Source organism: Lepidochelys kempii, chromosome 6, assembly GCF_965140285.1.
Source record: "Lepidochelys kempii isolate rLepKem1 chromosome 6, rLepKem1.hap1, whole genome shotgun sequence".
In the NCBI taxonomy this organism is placed as follows: Eukaryota; Metazoa; Chordata; order Testudines; family Cheloniidae; genus Lepidochelys; species Lepidochelys kempii.
Window position 1 is genome coordinate 33,662,208 of NC_136385.1, and position 18,919 is coordinate 33,681,126.

General features: G+C 40.6%; 1 protein-coding gene across 1 annotated transcript; it reads left to right on the forward strand.

Annotated features, from left to right (window-relative positions):
- Positions 1-674: 674 nt before the first annotated feature.
- On the forward strand, positions 675-18,349 carry PSMA1 (proteasome 20S subunit alpha 1). Its single transcript, XM_073347450.2, has 10 exons — positions 675-975; positions 4,017-4,061; positions 8,447-8,548; positions 9,126-9,229; positions 10,306-10,394; positions 11,168-11,238; positions 12,136-12,265; positions 14,095-14,174; positions 16,909-17,013; positions 18,014-18,349. The coding sequence occupies exons 1-10, from the start codon at positions 973-975 to the stop codon at positions 18,068-18,070; spliced, it is 786 nt and encodes a 261-aa protein (XP_073203551.1). The 5' UTR covers positions 675-972; the 3' UTR covers positions 18,071-18,349.
- The last annotated feature ends 570 nt before the right edge of the window (positions 18,350-18,919 follow it).

The following is an 18,919-nucleotide window of genomic DNA, read 5'->3' on the forward strand; positions in this document are numbered from 1 at the left end:
ATGTGTTCTATGCCATTTTGGACCATGTTATCCGTGAGTTGAAGGGCTGCTACAAAGCAACTAATGACATTCGTTTTATGTTTCCTTTGGTTCTAAGGTATGTCACGCTGGAGCCTGAGAAATTGAGAAGTAGACATTTGGATGCTGCTTTCCTGGGGATCTGAGAGGGAACGTCCCAGCGGAAATGGTGCATCCAGAAAAAAAAAAAAATCTTCAACTCTGCTTTTGGCAAAGAACATGAACTGCCTCTGCTACCGTTTAGAACAAAGCCGGCACCTCATTTTCAGTGACGCGTACGCAGCCCCAGGCATTTTTTCACCCATTGCCCGCGTCTGGGTGAGAAGCCAAAGGAAGTTTCAGGGAGCTGGCCCGCCCCGGAGAGTGCGGCTCGCTGCGGCGGCCCAGCCACGCTTTACGCGGACGGCCCCTGGCTGGTTGACATGACATGACATGACATGACCTGGCAAGGCAGGCGGGTGGGTGCGTGGGTGGCAGCGGGGTCACGGGTGATTTTGCAACGAAAAGGGCTAGACCGGCGACGCGGCCTCTCACTGCCGCTTCCCAGACACACGGGGCAGTGACGGTGTCTGCGCAGGCTCGCGGCCCAGTCACGGGTCGGCCCTGGCGCAGGCGCAGAGCACCTGCCCGCCCAGCGGAGAGAGCAGCGGGCTTCCGCCCAGCAGACGGCCCGCGCCTCACAGGCAGGCTTTGCTGACGTCACTCACCCCTCCCCGGTCTGGCCCCCGGCTACGCAGTGCGCACGCGCGGTCCGCGTAAGCCGCTGAGCGTTCCGGCTCCGCAGGGCCTCGGCTGGAGCAGGAGGCAGAGCCCCATCCGCCCTTCGATCGATGAATCTGGGAGCGGCTACTCTTCTCTGGGGAGAGGGCGGAAGTTCTAGTCTCTCAGCCCAGACTTATCGCTCGCGGAGCAGCTCGCCGGTCAGGAGCTCGCGCCGGAGTTGGGGGAAGGAAGATGGTGAGGAAGGGGTCGCTAGGGCGGGGCCGGGGCCGGGGCCGGGGAGCGGGCACCCGTCGAGCCCTGGACCGCTGCCGAGCCCGAGCCGACCCGGTGGCGGGATGTGGGAGGGGCCGTGAGTCAGCGCTTCCCATGTGCGGCCGGGCCAGGCGGAGGGGGATGTCCGCGCGCCGCTCCGGCAACCGGCGAGGACAGCCTGGCTCGGCTTCGCTCTTAGCGGGTCCTGCGGCTTCCTCCGCCCGGCCCGAGCCCAGCGAAACCCGCCCCCGCCCTTCACAGAGCAACCGACACTCCTTCCCCCCCCCCCCCCGAGCTCCCTCCGTTCAGAGACCGGCCTGCCCCACCATAGAGCATCCGCCTCCCTTCGGAGACCATCCCCCCCGAGAGACTGACTCCCCGAGCAGCCCCCTTCCCTGCAGTCTGACCTCCCGCTTCACATAGATCTTCTCCTGTCCACAGCAACCCTTCCTCCATTCAGAGACAGACAGACCCCCCCCCCCCGCCCAACACACACCCAGACACGGGTCTGCCCCAGTCTCCTATAACCCTCCCATGTTCTCAGCCCACACAAGCCGAATCTGTTTCCCCATCTGAGTCCATTCCCCATGAGCCAAGTTTAATTATAATAGCTTTTAATTTCTAATTCCGAAAAGACAAGTGGAATAACAGATAACATAAAATCAATCCCTGTATACTTTAGATATGCTTTACTGTGCAATAAGAGAGAATATTTTACAAGTCACTATATATAAACAGAAAAAATACAAGTGCAAATATTTGGGCCTAACATTATGTACATGTATTATGTTATGTGCTAGTGGTGTGAGTTATCATGTAAATCCAAGTGTTTATGATGTTTTATGCCATGTTAATAGTAGCGTTTTGCTGTCATTTCAGGTTAATCCCTGTAGTAGCTATGTACAAGAAGCCATTATAAGGAAATTACATACCTGTAGCTGTTGTATAATTTTCTTATAATTGTTTGAAATGCAAACAAACTCTTTATTTCAGTGCATTTTGAAATCACTAGTTAACTAACTTCCTGTAAGGAGAAACAAACACTTATTTTTCAGTAGAACAAAAATCAGAGCACAGAAAATGAAACAATTGCAGAGTTTTGAGCCATGAATGATTCAACAAGGTACCTGAGCATGTGCTTAACTAAGCATGTTTGTAGCCCCATTACTTACTTAAAGTTACAAATGCTTAAGTACCCTGCTGAACTGGGGCTTTAAAGTTTAGGAACAATGAACTGTTGGGTTAATGGGTCCATGTGCCTGCATTAAACAGTAATCCTTTGATTTTGCTGAGACTATCCACAGGCCCAGGATTCTGTGTGTAGGGTGCTTATTTCAGGAAAGGGGCCTAAAGTTTTAATGTTTACATGGCAAGCTAGCATTGCCAATCAGCTTAATCACAGTTGGCTTTAGAAACTTACAATTCATTAGTCAGTATCTTTTAATTGACCCATCAAGAATAAAGTAGAAAACTGCCACTGTGTAAGACACATTTGTATTTTACAAATCATCTTGTATAGCAATGGAATCCTATGCTATAGTCACTTATAGCATAGATGACAGGAATAGCTGTAGTTCAGTCAGAGTGTATAGTCTATTTTTGGGACTACAGCATCTCTATTCACCAAAAATAAGGTGTGGACAGAACTGGAACAGAACAATTGAGCTGGGGGATTTTGAAAGGCCATATGTGGAACAGTAGTGGGAGGACTGAATTGCTCTAGTTTCAACTGTTTTAGTGCTCTTCATGCTAGCACTAAACCAATGCAGGCTGAAATATAAATCAATATTTACCCCCTGGAAAAAGAAAGTCTAATCCAAAATGTATAAGTCACATTGTAAATCATTTGTAACATCTTTGTGAGTGGATCGACTGTGTTTTACAAGTGTACAGAGGACCTACAAAGTTCATAGCACAATAAATTTATGGAATATAGATAAGACCTTGGTGTCAAGATAAATGTGAAGCCCTTCCTCCTTTAGATGTGTAGAAAAGAGTATTTTCTGTTACCCCACATCTCCCTGTTCCTTGCCACTTGTCTGTAGCTAGGGTGAGTGAGGACTCCACTTACCTACCCCAGCCTCCTGTTGCTGCCCTAAGATTGTGTCTGCTGCTTCAACTTCTGCAACATTCTGATAGGTGGGAAGTGAAGGGGGACACCTTCTACTCAACCCTCCCCCCAAGCTCTATGTAAATATTTCTCCTCACCACAGTTAAATGCTCCAGGGCCTATCCTGGGTACTAGTTTTTTTCAAGCAACAGCAGAATGAAATTGACCTGATTCGTGACAGGTTCACAATTGTCCGCTGTGTAATGAATACTAGCAGTGAAGACTAAACAATTTTCTTTTTGCTGCAGCTCGGCATTCCTCGCCAGTAACATGGCTCCTAAGAGAGCTTTGGTATCATTGATTGGCTGCCCATGCTTGAACACTCTGGCTTCCCACCCAAAAAATATGTAGACAATTTAGAATTGGTGTTAGTTAATGCAGACAGGATTATCGTTAACCCATGCAGGAAATTAATAGGAATTTCTGCATGTTTCTCAGGGGATTATAGTGCAGTGAAGCTTTCCACTGCCCCCAAACTAGCTATATCAAGATTGCTGCTCCGATGCAGACCCATCAGTGTGTAAACAGGCTGGTGATGGCTTTTGGGTTAAATATCTTTAAAAAGCATTTGTCTCATAATTTCTTGTTGCCAAGGTACTGTAGTTAGGTTTTAGGTTCACAATGCAAGTCAAATGTATACTATGTAATCTTATGCTGAAAATGTTTTGCGGTGTCATTTCGTGTTAAAGTAATTCAGAGCACAGTAAGTATTATGCTGATACAGTAATGTTGTGTTTACTAAATAATGATGGTAAATGTGCAGAAAAATATATTGTGGTCAAGCTCTTGTTTCAGACTGGAGAAATTGTGTATGTTGGATTAAGCAAAGAAAATTAATATCATTGAAAGCTCAAAGGCTTTCTTCTCCCAGTTTCGTATTATTTTCATACTAATGAATTGGTTTTGTTCACAGTTTCGCAACCAGTATGACAATGATGTCACTGTCTGGAGCCCTCAGGTAAAAGAATATAATCGTGTTACTTGCTTTCCATTTTCCCTTTTCTCACTATTATGGTAGTGGCATGAAGGCAGTGGATGTCCTGTTCTCGTAGCTCAAAGAGTATAGTGCTGCGGGTGCTGCTCCATAAAGCAACTTTTGGATGTTTTAAAGCACTGTATGAATAATGTTGTGTCTTAACACACCAGGGAACTGTTAAATATGCAGTTTTGAGGATGAATTTTGATTTTTGTTTTTATAATTGGACTTTACAATAATTTTATTAACCAGCATTTTGCTTGTGTACAGAAGATATATTACTGTTTACTAGATATGTTCTGCAGGAGTATGTTTAGTTCATTTTAAACCCTAATGTTGGGGTATTGCTGAGAGGCCGTTATCCAACACTTCAGATTGCTTTTGTAATGTGAAATGTACAAACATTCAGTTATATAATCAGTGTACACAAGCAACTTCATCAATTAATATCAGGGTGGATTTGATTTAAATCAAATTTAAATCAAATTGATTTAAATCACTAGTCAGGAAGACTCTATTTAATCTTGGATTTCTACATAAAAGTGCATTCTGGAATATGTTGCTCAAACAGTTTCACTTTTGTTTCTACTGCCTGTCCCTCCCTTCTCACATTTATCTCCAGACTTCTTCTCCTTGTCCAGATCTATTCTGTCCCCAACAATATTCTGTTCATTGAACTTTTTTAAACGTTGCACTTCTAGAGAGAGGTAAGGGACTGACTCTGTGTACACAAATTTGTGGAGGGACAATAGGGTTGAGGTCTGTTATTTCTCACCTCCTATATTTATTTATTTTAAAACATTTCTGCTGTTAACAAGCATGTTATCTCTGGAGACACAAATCCACAGTTTGAGAACTGCAAAACTAAGCATCTTTGATGGTATCTTTTTGACCGGGGTGGGCAAACTTTTTGGCCTGAGGGCCACATCGGGTTTCTGAAATTGTATGGAGGGCCGGTTAGGGGAGGCTGTGCCTCCCCAAACAGTCAGGCATGGCCCGGCCCCCTATCCGACCCCCCTCCCCCCAACCTTCTGCTTCTTGCCCCCTGACGGGACCCCTGCCCCATCCACCCCTCCCTGTCCCCTGACCACCCCTGGACCCTCTGCGCCTGACTGCCCCCCGCCACCCCTTCGACCCCTCCTCTCATTCCTGACCCCCCCTCCCCCCAGCTGTCCATCCACCCCTCCCTGTTCCCTGACTGCCCCCGGACTCCACCCCCACCTCTGACTGCCCTCCGCCGCCCCATCCAACCCCTCCTCTCATTCCTGATTGCCCCCCCCCCCCCCCCCCCCCAGGACCCCTGGGTCATCCAACCACCCCTGCTCCCTGACCATCCCTGGAACCCCTGCCCCTGACTGGCTCTCACCGCCCCATCCAACCCCCCGCCCCCTTCTTCCTGACTGCCCCCTGGGATCTCTGGCCCCATTCAACCCCCCTGTTCCCCGCCCTCTTACCGCCCCGACCCCTATCCACCCCCCCTGACCACCACCCTGAACTCCCCTGCCCTCTGTCCAATCCCCCCTGTTCCCTACCCCCTTACCGTGCTGCTTGGAGCACCGGTGGTTGGTGGTGCTGCAGCCACGCTGCCCAGAGCACTAGGACAGGCAGCCGAGCCAGCCATGCCACTGTGCAGCAAGAGCTCGCAGCTCTGTCACTCGGAGCATTGCGCTGACTGTGCAGTGAGCTCAGGCTGTGGGGGAGGGGCTGGGAGCTCAGGGGCTGGGCCAGGAGCAGGGCAGGAAGGTCCCACGGGCTGGATGTGGCCCGCTGGCCGTAGTTTTCCTGCCTACGTTCTAGACTAAGCACTGAGTCTCATGGGGTAGATGGATTATTTAGGTTAATCTTCCTATACAGAAGCCCCTGGAACCCCATAAGATTGGGTCGCTAATCCATGAACTATTGGAACTCATTTACAAAACTTTTTTCTTAAACATTACATAAATATATTGTCTCATACTATAGAATTAGAATTTATAATCCCTATTCCATGATGAGATATTTTTGAGCTATAATGTATCTTAATTAAAACTATCTTTAGATAGGGTTTTTCCTCAAAATCATTTTATCAGAAAAATCTGATTTAAATTTAAAAAATCTGATTAAAAAAATCATTGATTTTTAACCACCCTGATTAATATATCGAATGAGATATTTACAAACATAAAATGGAGAGTGGGAAAATGCAAAGAATTGAAGAGTTGAATTACAAAAGGACAAGATGTCTCTGTGATGCACTAACATTCTGTAGTTACAGTGCCTTGTCAATTTTCTATGTATTTACTTGGTATCTGCTGTAATATACAATATGTAATTATGGAGGCCTCACAATGGCTCCAAGTTAAGGCTGCATAGAGATTTACATGTAGCAGGAATTAAACCATTTGATATGAATAATGTACCTTTTCAAAACTTAGAGGTTAGTGTTTGAGTGCAGAATGAATCTTCTGAAAACTAACAAGCAAACCTCTTAATTGCGTAATTTTTAGTGAGTCCAATCTTTTTCTGATACTTGTAGCAAATTACAGAAATTTTGAGATCTGAAAACTGACTCACTTCTAGATTTTAGCAAAATCAGAGATGTAAGCTATTTTTAAAGTTTATTAATGTTAGTGTAAACTGTAAAAATTACTGTTTCTGCATGGCAATTATTATTAGTGAAGATTTTAATCAAATACAAATTCCGGAAAATAAAATTTCAACTAATAATGTTTTCTAGCCTCTCGTGAAAATAACCTTGAAAACTTGAGCATAAAGCAATGCAGTGTTGTCTGTTTTACTTTTTATTGGGTTTTCAAGTTTATTTCAAAATCGTGAGGCTTAGATTTGCCTTCACAGATCTTTACTGTGAGATCATGTCCCTGTTATGAGTGACAGATCTCATTTCAAAGCAGCTAACCAGTTGGGCAGTGTGTTTGGTAGTGTCAAGAAGCCAGATTGCCACAGTTACAATCTTACAAGTTTGCCCTCAGGCCTTCCCTATTCTGTAGTATTGACTGCAGACTGGTACGTCTGGTACAATTTTCAAACTATGGTGTTGAGATCCTTGAATGAAAGGTATTATGTTACTGCACTGTGTCTTCTGTAAGGTTGCCCATCACCATAGTATGTGAGTGCTATACTCCTATGTTTGCCAAAGGCCTACCCAATTCCTATCTTGCCTGTCTGATATAAAACCCTGGTGTTGTGTTGTAACTTAACTATCCACAGAAGAAATCTTAAACTTGATATGCCCTTATGTTTATGCCACATATACTAAGCCATATGAAAACTGCAGCAAACATGGTTTGAAGCTGCATGTGAAATGCTGAAGCATGCGGGATTTAATATGCCCCCAGGCACCAGTGTTCTAGGATGAACAGCCAAGTAATTGCTCTTAATCAGATATGGTACTTGTTAGTGATATACAAACATTATATGGGGTGAGATATAAGTGCAGAGTTCACATTCTAGGTACCAGAATTCTGCATTTTAGTTCTTTCCAACTTTTTCATCTGTGTGACTTTAACTTTGAATTTCCTGGTATACATCTGTTTTATTTTTAAAACTGTAATGTTCCTTAAGATATTCGTTACTGGTGCCTAATTACTGCCTTAACTACTGCTCAGTTTTATTTTTTATCTGATATTGTTTATACTTTGTTGTACCTTGATACTATGACAAAAATGTGTTTAAAAAGGACAATTAAAATAGCTATTCTCCACAGGTTGAAATTACTTCTCCACAAACTCTTGTTTTTTAAAAAAATAAACAAATAAAAATTAGTAGGTGGACTTAAGGCAGTGGTGCAGCAGATGCAGTGGTGTGACACCATAATGTTATTTTTTGGATCTGTTGCTGTTTATGGTACCATAAAGGAGTAATCAGGCCTTAATGGTGCATGCTGTCAATCTTTCTGTTAGAGTCAAGAATATACATTTCAAAGATTGGAAAGGATTTTGACACATGACTTGTGATCTTCTGTGTCAACCATGCAGTTGTTAGTCAATAAATAGATGTATATGGGACAGCCCATAATGGTTTCAAAGTACTCTGTGACAGGAAATGTCTTATCCCCTATTACTGAAATTCCTTCTTATCTCAGTGGAAAATAAGAGTGTTTTAGATATTTCTGGTAGATCTTTCACTGTTGTGATAAATGTAAAACCAACAAACTCACAAATCAGTTAAAGGTCTGATTTCAGTTGAGACTGAAAACTCTGTTCTTAATTAATCTTGAGTGAAATCTTGGCCCACTTAAGTCCATGGCAAAATTCTCATTTACTTTAATAGGGCCAGGATTTCACCCTTTGTGTGTAGTTATTGCAGAGTCTCTACCTTTCTTATATGGAGAATCAATTTTAGAGTTGTTAATTTACTTCATTCTGTAGGGCCGAATTCATCAAATAGAATATGCTATGGAAGCTGTCAAGCAAGGCTCAGCTACGGTGGGGCTGAAGTCAAAAACCCATGCTGTTCTGGTTGCTCTAAAGGTAAATTTAAGAAAAAACATTGGAATTACTTTTTTCTTCTTGCAAGCGCAAACATGGTAAATCCAAGGCTTTTATCATTGTTCAATTAAAATGTCAGATAAGGGGAGGTAAATTTCTGGTTTGGGGCAGGTGAATTTTATAACTTTTTCTTTTATACATTAGAAAGTAAGATTTACATATTTTCATATGTTTTAGCACTGGTGTAGAACTACTAATATTTTGATTAATCTGTGATAAAATGGGTCTTAATCCTGTGGTAGAAATGGAAGAAATTGATGAAATTGTCGAGTTATAAAGCCAAATATTGGTTCAACTGACCCTCCCAAATAAAGAGGAAATAAATACATATAAAATATTTACAATCCGCTTTTTTTTTCTTCAGTACATTTCTTATTGGGGTGGGATCAGCCCTTTATGTCTTATGTCTATTGCAAGGTTACAGATTTGGGGCTGTAAGTGTTCAGTCCTTACTGATAGTTGCTCACAATTTTTTTTAAGCATTGTCCCTATTGACTGACACATTGTTTAAAGTGTGCTGCAATAATTTGTATGACTAATATGGTTTTTTTGTGTATAGAGAGCACAGTCTGAATTGGCAGCTCATCAGAAAAAAATCCTGTATGTTGACAACCATATTGGCATCTCAATTGCTGGGCTTACTGCTGATGCAAGACTGTTGTGGTGAGTTTCTTATCCCAGGTCTACACTGGGGGTGGGGGATCGATCTAAGTTATGCAGCTTCAGCTACGTGAATAATGTAGCTGAAGTCAATGTACTTAGATCTACTTACCGCGGTATCTTCACTGCGGTAAGTCGATGGCTGACGCCCCTTCCGTCAATTCCGCCTGCGCCTCTTGCCCTGGTGGAGTATCGGAGTCGACGGGAAGGCAGTTGCTTTATTGCGTCTAGACTAGATGCGATAAATCGACCCCCGCTGGATCGATCGCTGCCTGTCGATCCAGCAGGTAATGTGGACGAGCCGTTAGTGACTAATGTGTACAGTATTCTAGTAACAATGAAGTAAAAAAAAACAGACTTCTCATACTGTCATTTAATGGGGCCAGCTAAGAGAACTTGCCTGTGGTTACTGGTCTTGCGCTAATATGCAAGAGACCGGGGTGAAATCCTTGTCCTATTAAAGTAAATGTCAGAATTCCCATGGGTTTCAGTCGGGCCAGGGTTTAATTGCTCGGCTTAATTCACTGTCCAATGTCTTGCTTCCCCAAGCTGGTTGAGACTGAGCAGTCTCAGAAGTGTACATCACACATTGGCTACTAACAATTCCTTCAGCTAGTGATGTAGATCAACTCTAGAGACGTATTCTTTTGAACTCTCAGCTGGCTGTGTGGTTCTGGCAAACGAGATAAATATAAAATGAGCAAGAAGGATTCCTTGGTTGGGTAGAAAGGGACAGAAAAGGTATACAAAGAGCCACTTACATATTCATTGCAATAACATTCCAAAGGAGTATTTCCTATTCATTTTCATCCAAATAACCCCTCTTCACTGCATATTCTATAAACATCTGTTCTACCTTCATTCATAGTGTTTCATCTGTACAATATTCTTTCAGGCATGTGGTCTTCTATACAATGATGGCTCATAAAATGTAATTTTATAGTGGCATTTTTGGTCTTCATAGGCAATGCTGAAACTGTAATAAAAATACACACACACAAGCTTAAAGAGGAAAATGTCAAGTTGGAGGAGCTTCCTTCTGTTTGTGATCCATGTATTTTTATTTTCTCTTCTTATAGTAATTTCATGCGTCAGGAGTGTCTGGATTCTAGATTTGTGTTTGACAGACCTCTCCCAGTGTCCCGTCTAGTGTCTCTAATTGGAAGCAGTATCCTTTTTATGTTTTAGATATATATTTATATATATACTGTATTTGACATGTAATGACTCCATGCTTTTCTTAAAATTCAGTTCAGTTTTCACTTTGTTGATGTGTTTAGAACTCTTTTATACCAAAATATTTATTTTGTTTTATTCCAAGCAAAGATTACCTTGAAAGTTACAGGAAATAGATGCAAGGATCTTGTTTGTTCTTTGGGAGGACATCCTTTCCTCATCCATGGAATTAGTAGACAAGGCAATGAAGTGCCGTGCAGGAGACCTACTGTAGAACTGGAAACAATTTTTTGAATACTTGTTTTCTGGATCACTTAAAAAGCCCCAGATAATGTCACTTTCTGATGGAAAGAGCATATTTAATGTTACTGCCTCATTCCTTACTTACATGCCTTAATTGCCTGTCTCTGGAACACACTAAGCATTTCGTACATCCATTGTACCTGATAAAAGCAAGTGCATCAAAGGGAACAGGGATGACATGGACCAGACTAACATAAAATCAGTCACTCATATTACTTTCCTGAATATTCCAGTCACTTTGTTTGGGGAAACTAATTGCTATAGGTCTGATTGGAGGTGAAGAAGACCTTACCATTGGTGCTCAAGACAGATGATGAGATCTGTTTCTCTGGAACAAGTTTTTTCACCACAGGAAATGGCTAACAAACCATATAGCAGTTCTGATGGAGTTTTACTTGGATTAAGAATAACATTTAAAAGGTATTAACTTCTTCTTTGTGAAGAGTCCTTAGCTTGTTTAAGAAACCCAGATACCAACACAGCGATATGGCAGAAGACCATATGGTGTAGGACTGCTCATTGCAGGTTATGATGTAAGTACACTGTGTGTGTGTGTGTGTGTGTGTTTCCGTTTCAATTTATCCAAAAGAAAAATGCAGCCAGTACAATATTTCACTTTTATAGCAACTAACATTTTGTTGAGAGGGAGACTGACTATAGCAGTACTTATCAATAATCATCTTGCTAGAGGAACCTCTCTTTTTCTAGACCCTGAAACTTAATTCTCATAAATGTTAAATGAAGGTAATTTTTCTGCAGGTCCCTGGAGTGGGTATTGATGCATATATGTATACATATACACACCTAAACCCATGTGGCTTAGAATTTAGAAAATGGCTAATGATTTTGGGGCCCAAAATGAGACACTTAAAGGGGACTTGACCTTCAGAGGGTGGGTGTTAACCACTTCTGAAAATCAGGGCCCCTTTAAGGTGTTTCGAATTGGTTATCCAGTTTGTTCTGTATAGTACAGACAAGTCACTGTTCTGATGATCTTACAAACTAAGCAAGTTGAAGGTAGTGGGCAGCCTGATTGAATCTTGCATGCCAGGGTTCAGCCCTCAACAGGTTTGTACATTTGTACACATGGGAAGCACTGAGAAATATGTTCAATAGGTCATAAAATGGGAGCTATTCATAATATAAGATCAGTACAATTTATAGGATTTTACAGAGAAACAGGGTTTTCAGTGCCATCCATTGAACTTACATAAAAACGTCTGATTAAAAGACATAGTGAAAAGGGGAAATTTAGAAAATTGAGGCTTGAAGCAACTATGTAATAACTGCGATGTGAAGCACAGTATAAAAACATACCTTCATGCATATATGACACAAACATCATGTAACAGAGTTAGTGCTAAAAAATATTTTAGAAAACTGCATGCCTTCCTGTGAACAGTTTATAAAATTCACACCTTTTTTGCCAGGATATGGGTCCTCACATCTTCCAAACTTGTCCTTCTGCAAACTATTTTGACTGCAGAGCTATGTCCATTGGTGCTCGTTCACAGTCCGCCCGAACTTATTTGGAGAGACACATGGCTGAGTTTGTTGACTGTGAGTGATGAGACTCTTCTGTTATATTTTCTAATGATCTTTAAATATATGCTTGTTTTATTTATATCACATCTTATCTGGTAATATTTATTTACTTCTGTGCAGAAGGCGAAGATATAAGAGTTGAATAGAAATAACCAATGTAAATCAGGAGGAAAGAAACGAGATTCAAAACACTGCAGGTTTTCACGTCTAACTTATTTCAGTTGTTTAGCAGGCCAAATGGAGGAAAAGTGTCTGCCTGGAGAACCTGAGAGAGAGTTAAACAGGAAGAATGAATTTTGTTTTTAGAGAAAGTGATGTTCCTTCCAATTCAGAGAGAGGATAGTATTTCACAAGTCTTGGGAGACAGGCCAGTCCTTGCCTACAGACAGCCCCGCAACCTGAAGCAAATACTCACCAACAACCACATACCACACAACAGAACCACTAACCCAGGAACTTATCCTTGCAACAAAGCCCGTTGCCAATTGTGCCCACATATCTATTCAGGGGACACCATCACAGGGCCTAATAACATCAGCCACACTATCAGAGGCTCGTTCACCTGCACATCCACCAATGTGATATATGCCATCATGTGCCAGCAATGCCCCTCTGCCATGTACATTGGTCAAACTGGACAGTCTCTACGTAAAAGAATAAATGGACACAAATCAGATGTCAAGAATTATAACATTCATAAACCAGTCGGAGAACACTTCAATCTCTCTGGTCACGCAATCACAGACATGAAGGTCGCTATCTTAAAACAAAAAAACTTCAAATCCAGACTCCAGCGAGAAACTGCTGAATTGGAATTCATTTGCAAATTGGATACTATTAATTTAGGCTTAAATAGAGACTGGGAGTGGCTAAGTCATTATGCAAGGTAGCCTGTTTCCTCTTGTTTTTTCCTACCCCCCCCCCCCCCAGATGTTCTGGTTTAACTTGGATTTAAACCTGGAGAATGGTCAGTTTAGATGAGCTATTACCAGCAGGAGAGTGAGTTTGTGTGTGTATGGGGGTGGGGGGGATGTGAGAAAACCTTGATCTATGCAGGAAATAGCCCGACTTGATTATGTAAAGAGTTGTCACTTTGGATGGGCTAGCACCAGCAGGAGAGTGAATTTGTGTGGGGGGGTGGAGGGTGAGAAAACCTGGATTTGTGCTGGAAATGGCCCACCTGTTGATCACTTTAGATAAGCTATTACCAGCAGGACAGTGGGGTGGGAGGAGGTATTGTTTCATGATTTCTGTGTGTATATAAAGTCTGCTGCAGTTTCCACGGTAAACATCTGATGAAGTGAGCTGTAGCTCACGAAAGCTCATGCTCAAATAAATTGGTTAGTCTCTAAGGTGCCACAAGTCCTCCTTTTCTTTTTGCGAATACAGACTAACACGGCTGTTCCTCTGAAACCTGTCAAGATATGCATGTTATTTGTCTGCACAATATTTAATCTGTAAATAAGAAGTGGATTTTAAATCCCAAATTAATTTTATTTTTAATAATTACCAGAGGTAACTGAAGAGCTGTGGGGGAGTAAAGCAGCTCAGGTATCATGGCCCAGAGACCATATAAGTACCTAGATGGATTTATTTGCCATTAGCTTAGAGTGTAATACTACTTTTGTGATTTAATTGTCTTGAATGCAGGGAAGGATTGGTTCCTTATGGGCATACTTGGATTTCCAGTTACCTATCAAAGAAGCAACATGAGTAAAGCAGTTTCGGGACGGAGCTAGCCAGACTATTTTTCCAGCTAGGAATGGAAGGTGGGGGAGGGAAGGGTCTCAGGAAACAATATTGTACAGTTAACTGTTTTTCTGATGACAATGTATTGTTTGTAGGTAACCTGAATGAGCTAGTTAAACATGGTCTGCGGGCTCTCAGAGAGACCCTTCCTGCAGAACAGGATCTGACTACCAAGGTAAACACCAGGATCTTCCTCCTTACTAGAAATTACCGAGACACAGTTGATGTTAAGTATGGGTGTGTATTGTAATCCTCCTTTTAAGTGTGGGAGTCAAATATTAGTATTTAGGTACAATATATTTAAGTGTGAGTCTAATTCCATATACTATCAGTGTACTATCAGTTCTGAGTCTTAATCTTATCGATTACAGTGTAACTTTCTGAACTTTTGGTGTTTGACTTTAACAGAATAATGTTATGGCTAAATAGAAGACTGTTTCCCTTGTTAGTGAAGTCTCATAAATTTCTGTGTAAAATAGCTCTTCTTTATTTTATTAACTTTATTGATGATTATTTAAGATTTGTTGAACATAGCAAAATTAGTTACAGCATAGAGTAACTCAGCTTCATGCTTAAATGTTCATTTACTTTTAACTGGAATCTGCTGTTGGTTTCTTCGAGATAAAGTATTTACCTTCATGTTTGTGGGTTTTTGAAATACACGGTACTGTTCCCCCTAGAAACAATATAAAGGGGGCTGGAGCACTGAGTCTTATCTCATGATTTCTGACCCTGAGACCTTGTCCTTTGGTTTATAAGATAGGTTTTATACGTTTTTTCAGTATAAGGGAAATTTTAGTATCTTACAAAAAAGATTTCTTAAGAAAACTTTCCCTCACCTTGATTTCCTGTGACTTTTTTTTTAAAAAAGTTTCCTACACTATTTTGTACTGAAATGTGTTTACCTTTTTTATGGGGCTCATAAAATACTGTCAATGAGAATTTTTCATCTGAACCAGTTTTTTTTAAACACTTATATTAAGGTCACTTTAAAAAAAAAACTATTTTAATTCTACTGTGTAATTTCTTTATCCCCTTTCTGGCTACTAGCCCCCATTCAAAACTATTTGTTTGGCCTAGCCTAGTCTTGCGCATTCTGGAGCTGCTGCAGAGCTCCTTGAGCATAATATGAAGCAAATTGTGCTTCCAACACTTTCACATGCCAAGCTCAGTGGAATCCCAGATGGTTATGTTGGTCATCTTTCTTTGTGTTCGATGTGCTTTTTCTTATTAACACTTTTTGAGTTTCACATACTTAATACCTGGAGTTACATCTTAAAATTTCTAAAGTAGTAATGAAATGTGTTTGTTCATTCATGCCTACGTCCAAGTATTCATTAAATATTTTACATGTCTAGCAATATTATTATTCAGGTACAGTACAAGGCTATTGATAAAATGCATATGGCCGGTGGGATGCACAGGGATGCAGACACGATTTGTGTTGGTTATCGTTGTGCCTCATATGGAGGACTTAAAGAAAAGTCTTTATGGATTATTAAATAAGTAAACCTACACATGTGAATAACAAACCACGAACACACAACAAACATTTTACAAAGTCTTGAACTTCTCGGACAATTTCCACACCTGTTGTTATTACCTCTGCCAAAAAGCCATACCTTGTAACTCTGTTTCCATATCACATTAAGTTCTTCAGTTTGATCATTCATTTTACACAGTTCTGCCATGTTAATTTTCCGTTCTTTTAAGTGTCATGCCACTTTCTAAGGACCCATCTCTTTGCAGAACTTAGGACAATTTTAGTCTATTCCGTAAGAGGCTTTGTAGTTCCATGTACTGATAAAAATGATGATATAATTCTGGCTCGGCAGGTAATATGATTCCACAGTATTTCTATAACTTAACACCTGACCGGAAATATCTGATATTAGAGCAACGCCAAATAAAATGTGAAATAACCATACTTAGTTCCACACTGACATCATTTATTAAATCAGATGTGCAGAAGTCCAGTAAATTCTATGCATAATTTAAAATTGTTACTAATTTTAGCCTTACTAGCAATCTTATAATATAGTCCAATATGTTTTTACTATTATTTTCTTAAAGTATATGTTTAGATCACATTCCCATATCCTTTGAGAAACTCAAGTGCACGCATAGGATAAGAGACAATGAGAGAAGGCTGCAACTTTTAATATATAAAGATTTATGGGAGATGACTGATACTCTGGGTAATCAGATAAATAACGTGAAATTCCATTAATTTTAATTGAAATGAAATCTAGTTTGTTTAATGCATTGGGATTACTCTGGATTTACACTGGCATTGCTAACATCAGAATCTGGCCCTAGGTCTCTTTGATTATCTTAAAGTTTATGTTAAGATAAGTTTTGCATTTTGTTTTTGGTGTCAGGAAACTTAATACAGTAATGTTTTCCTGAGGTATTCTTTGGGGTTGAACCAAAATCCATTGAATTCCAAAAGGAAGAGTCATGCACATTAGTGGGTTTTGAGTCAGGGTTAATAAAAGCTTTTCATCTTAGACAGTTTTGTTTAAAATATTTACTCTAAATACATGCTGAAACCAGTCTTTTTAAAAAATCATATGGTATGTTTGTTTATAAATGCTGAAACACAACCAAAAAACGAAGGGAGCTGAACCTGTTGTCTGAAATAATCAAGCTGCCTTTTTGGCTGATACGTTTTGGAACATGATAGCATCCTTGTAGAGAGTGAGCCTCGCTCACTTTCTTTTTTCTAAGGAAGCCTGCCATAAAGTAAATCTGATACAGAATTTCTTTCCTTAATTTGATTCACTATGCCAAATGTATCTTAATCTTAGAAGGAAGCTGTAGTTGATATATTTCCCAAGTAAAAGCTGCATAAAGTTAGAGATTCGCAAGAGACAGTTTCTCAGTTCTTTTAACATTGTACTTAACAGAATGTTTCCATTGGAATTGTTGGCAAAGAAATGGAGTTTACTATCTATGATGATGATGATGTGGCGCCATTCCTGGAGGGACTTGAAGAAAGACCACAGAGGAAGGTATGTGACTTAGTTAGTTAGTTATCTTTAAAATAGTTTGAGTTGCTTCCTATTTGAGGTGGTATCTATAATCCTCTGCTATAAGACTGAAGATGAAGGCCAAGAAGTCTATTTAACCAGACTAGTCTGAATTAGCAGAAAGCTCTCTCAGGTTGTTTCCATCTTCTCACCTTGTCTGTGCCTGGCTACTGCTGTCAGAACTCCCACTCATATATCTGCAACAAAAATGGATATCTCAGCTTCTGAAACCCATCCCCTTATGTAATTCCCTCCTAATCCCAGTCTCGGTATTAGCCGTCTACTCATTACCTCTTGAGGAAACTAACGTAACTCTTCTCCTCCATTCATACCTTAATTAATCCTGCTAGCTCTAGATTAAATCTCTCTTGTATCTAGATGGAGGAGTAGGGAGGTGATCAGAAGCTGAGGCTGCATGTTTTTTGTAGGTATGTGAATGGGAATTCTTAGTGCAGAGTTTTGCATAATCAGTGTAGGGTTAAAAGGATTTGTGTAAAAGCCTGTTCTTTGATTGTTTTATAATGACCCTTGGTTAGAGTACCTGGATTTGCATAATTGACAGATGCACAGCAACTACTCTGATGGCTGAAACACTTCTGTTTCAAAAAATGTATTTTTGCATGAAACTTCTTAAATCCTTAGTCCATTATTTGGACAGTGGGAGGTAATGGAGGCTTGATAGAAGCTGAAGAATCACTTGTAACTTGCATAAAATAGAGCAGATTGCTTCTACCCTGTTGGTAAAGTGCTTTGAACATGTCAAGCTCTATACAAGTGTAAAATACTATTACCCTGACCTTTTAACTCAAAGATGTAGCTTACAGATAGTGTAAGTCCCAACACGCAGTTCTGCCATGCCTCTGATGAAGGTGGAGTATTGTATTCCTGTGCAAAGCTGTCTCTTTCCTGTTTGACTTCTGCCCTTTTATAGTAAAAAATAAATAAATAAAATAAATACATTTTTTGTATTCCTCTCCTTAAGCTTGCTCCACCTGCTGAGGAACCTGCAGAAAAGGCAGAAGAACCAATGGAACACTAATATTTGTGGATAAGCCCATGTGTTAACCTATATATAACAATATAGGAATGTTCCTCCAGTAATTTTACCCTGAACCAAATGCATATTATAGTAATTAGGGGAATTAGTCCTAGAGTATTTTCAAATATCCCTAAACTGGCATCAAAGTTGTCATACCTTTCCTTTCAGAGAAAAGGTATAATTTTTTTTTTTTTTTTAAAGTACCAAAATACAATCTGTTTTGTATGAAGAGCATATTGTCTTGCAAGGACATCTGGAATAAATTTTTCTTTCTTGAAACTTGCTGTATTGATTTGTTTTAAATCTGTTACACAGAAGAATAATGGGTCAAATTCCTTGCATTATCTCTTCATATATATTTTCAAGGCACACACCAGAGTGGTGTCTAGGTACCAATAGATATTTGACCATGTGTTATATTAGTTACTAAAATAGTAGCTGATCAGTGGGCTTCATTACTTTTTTAAAATGAATTTAGTGCTCTTCTACTACTAAGTTACCTACTACAGGACAGGCCTAACAAAGAAAATAACAGAACGCCACTAGCCGTCACCTTCAGCCCCCAACTAAAACCCCTCCAACGCATTATTAAGGATCTACAACCTATCCTAAAGGACGACCCAACACTCTCACAAATCTTGGGAGACAGGCCAGTCCTTGCCTACAGACAGCCCCGCAACCTGAAGCAAATACTCACCAACAGCCACATACCACACAACAGAACCACTAACCCAGGAACTTATCCTTGCAACAAAGCCCGTTGCCAATTGTGCCCACATATCTATTCAGGGGACACCATCACAGGGCCTAATAACATCAGCCACACTATCAGAGGCTCGTTCACCTGCA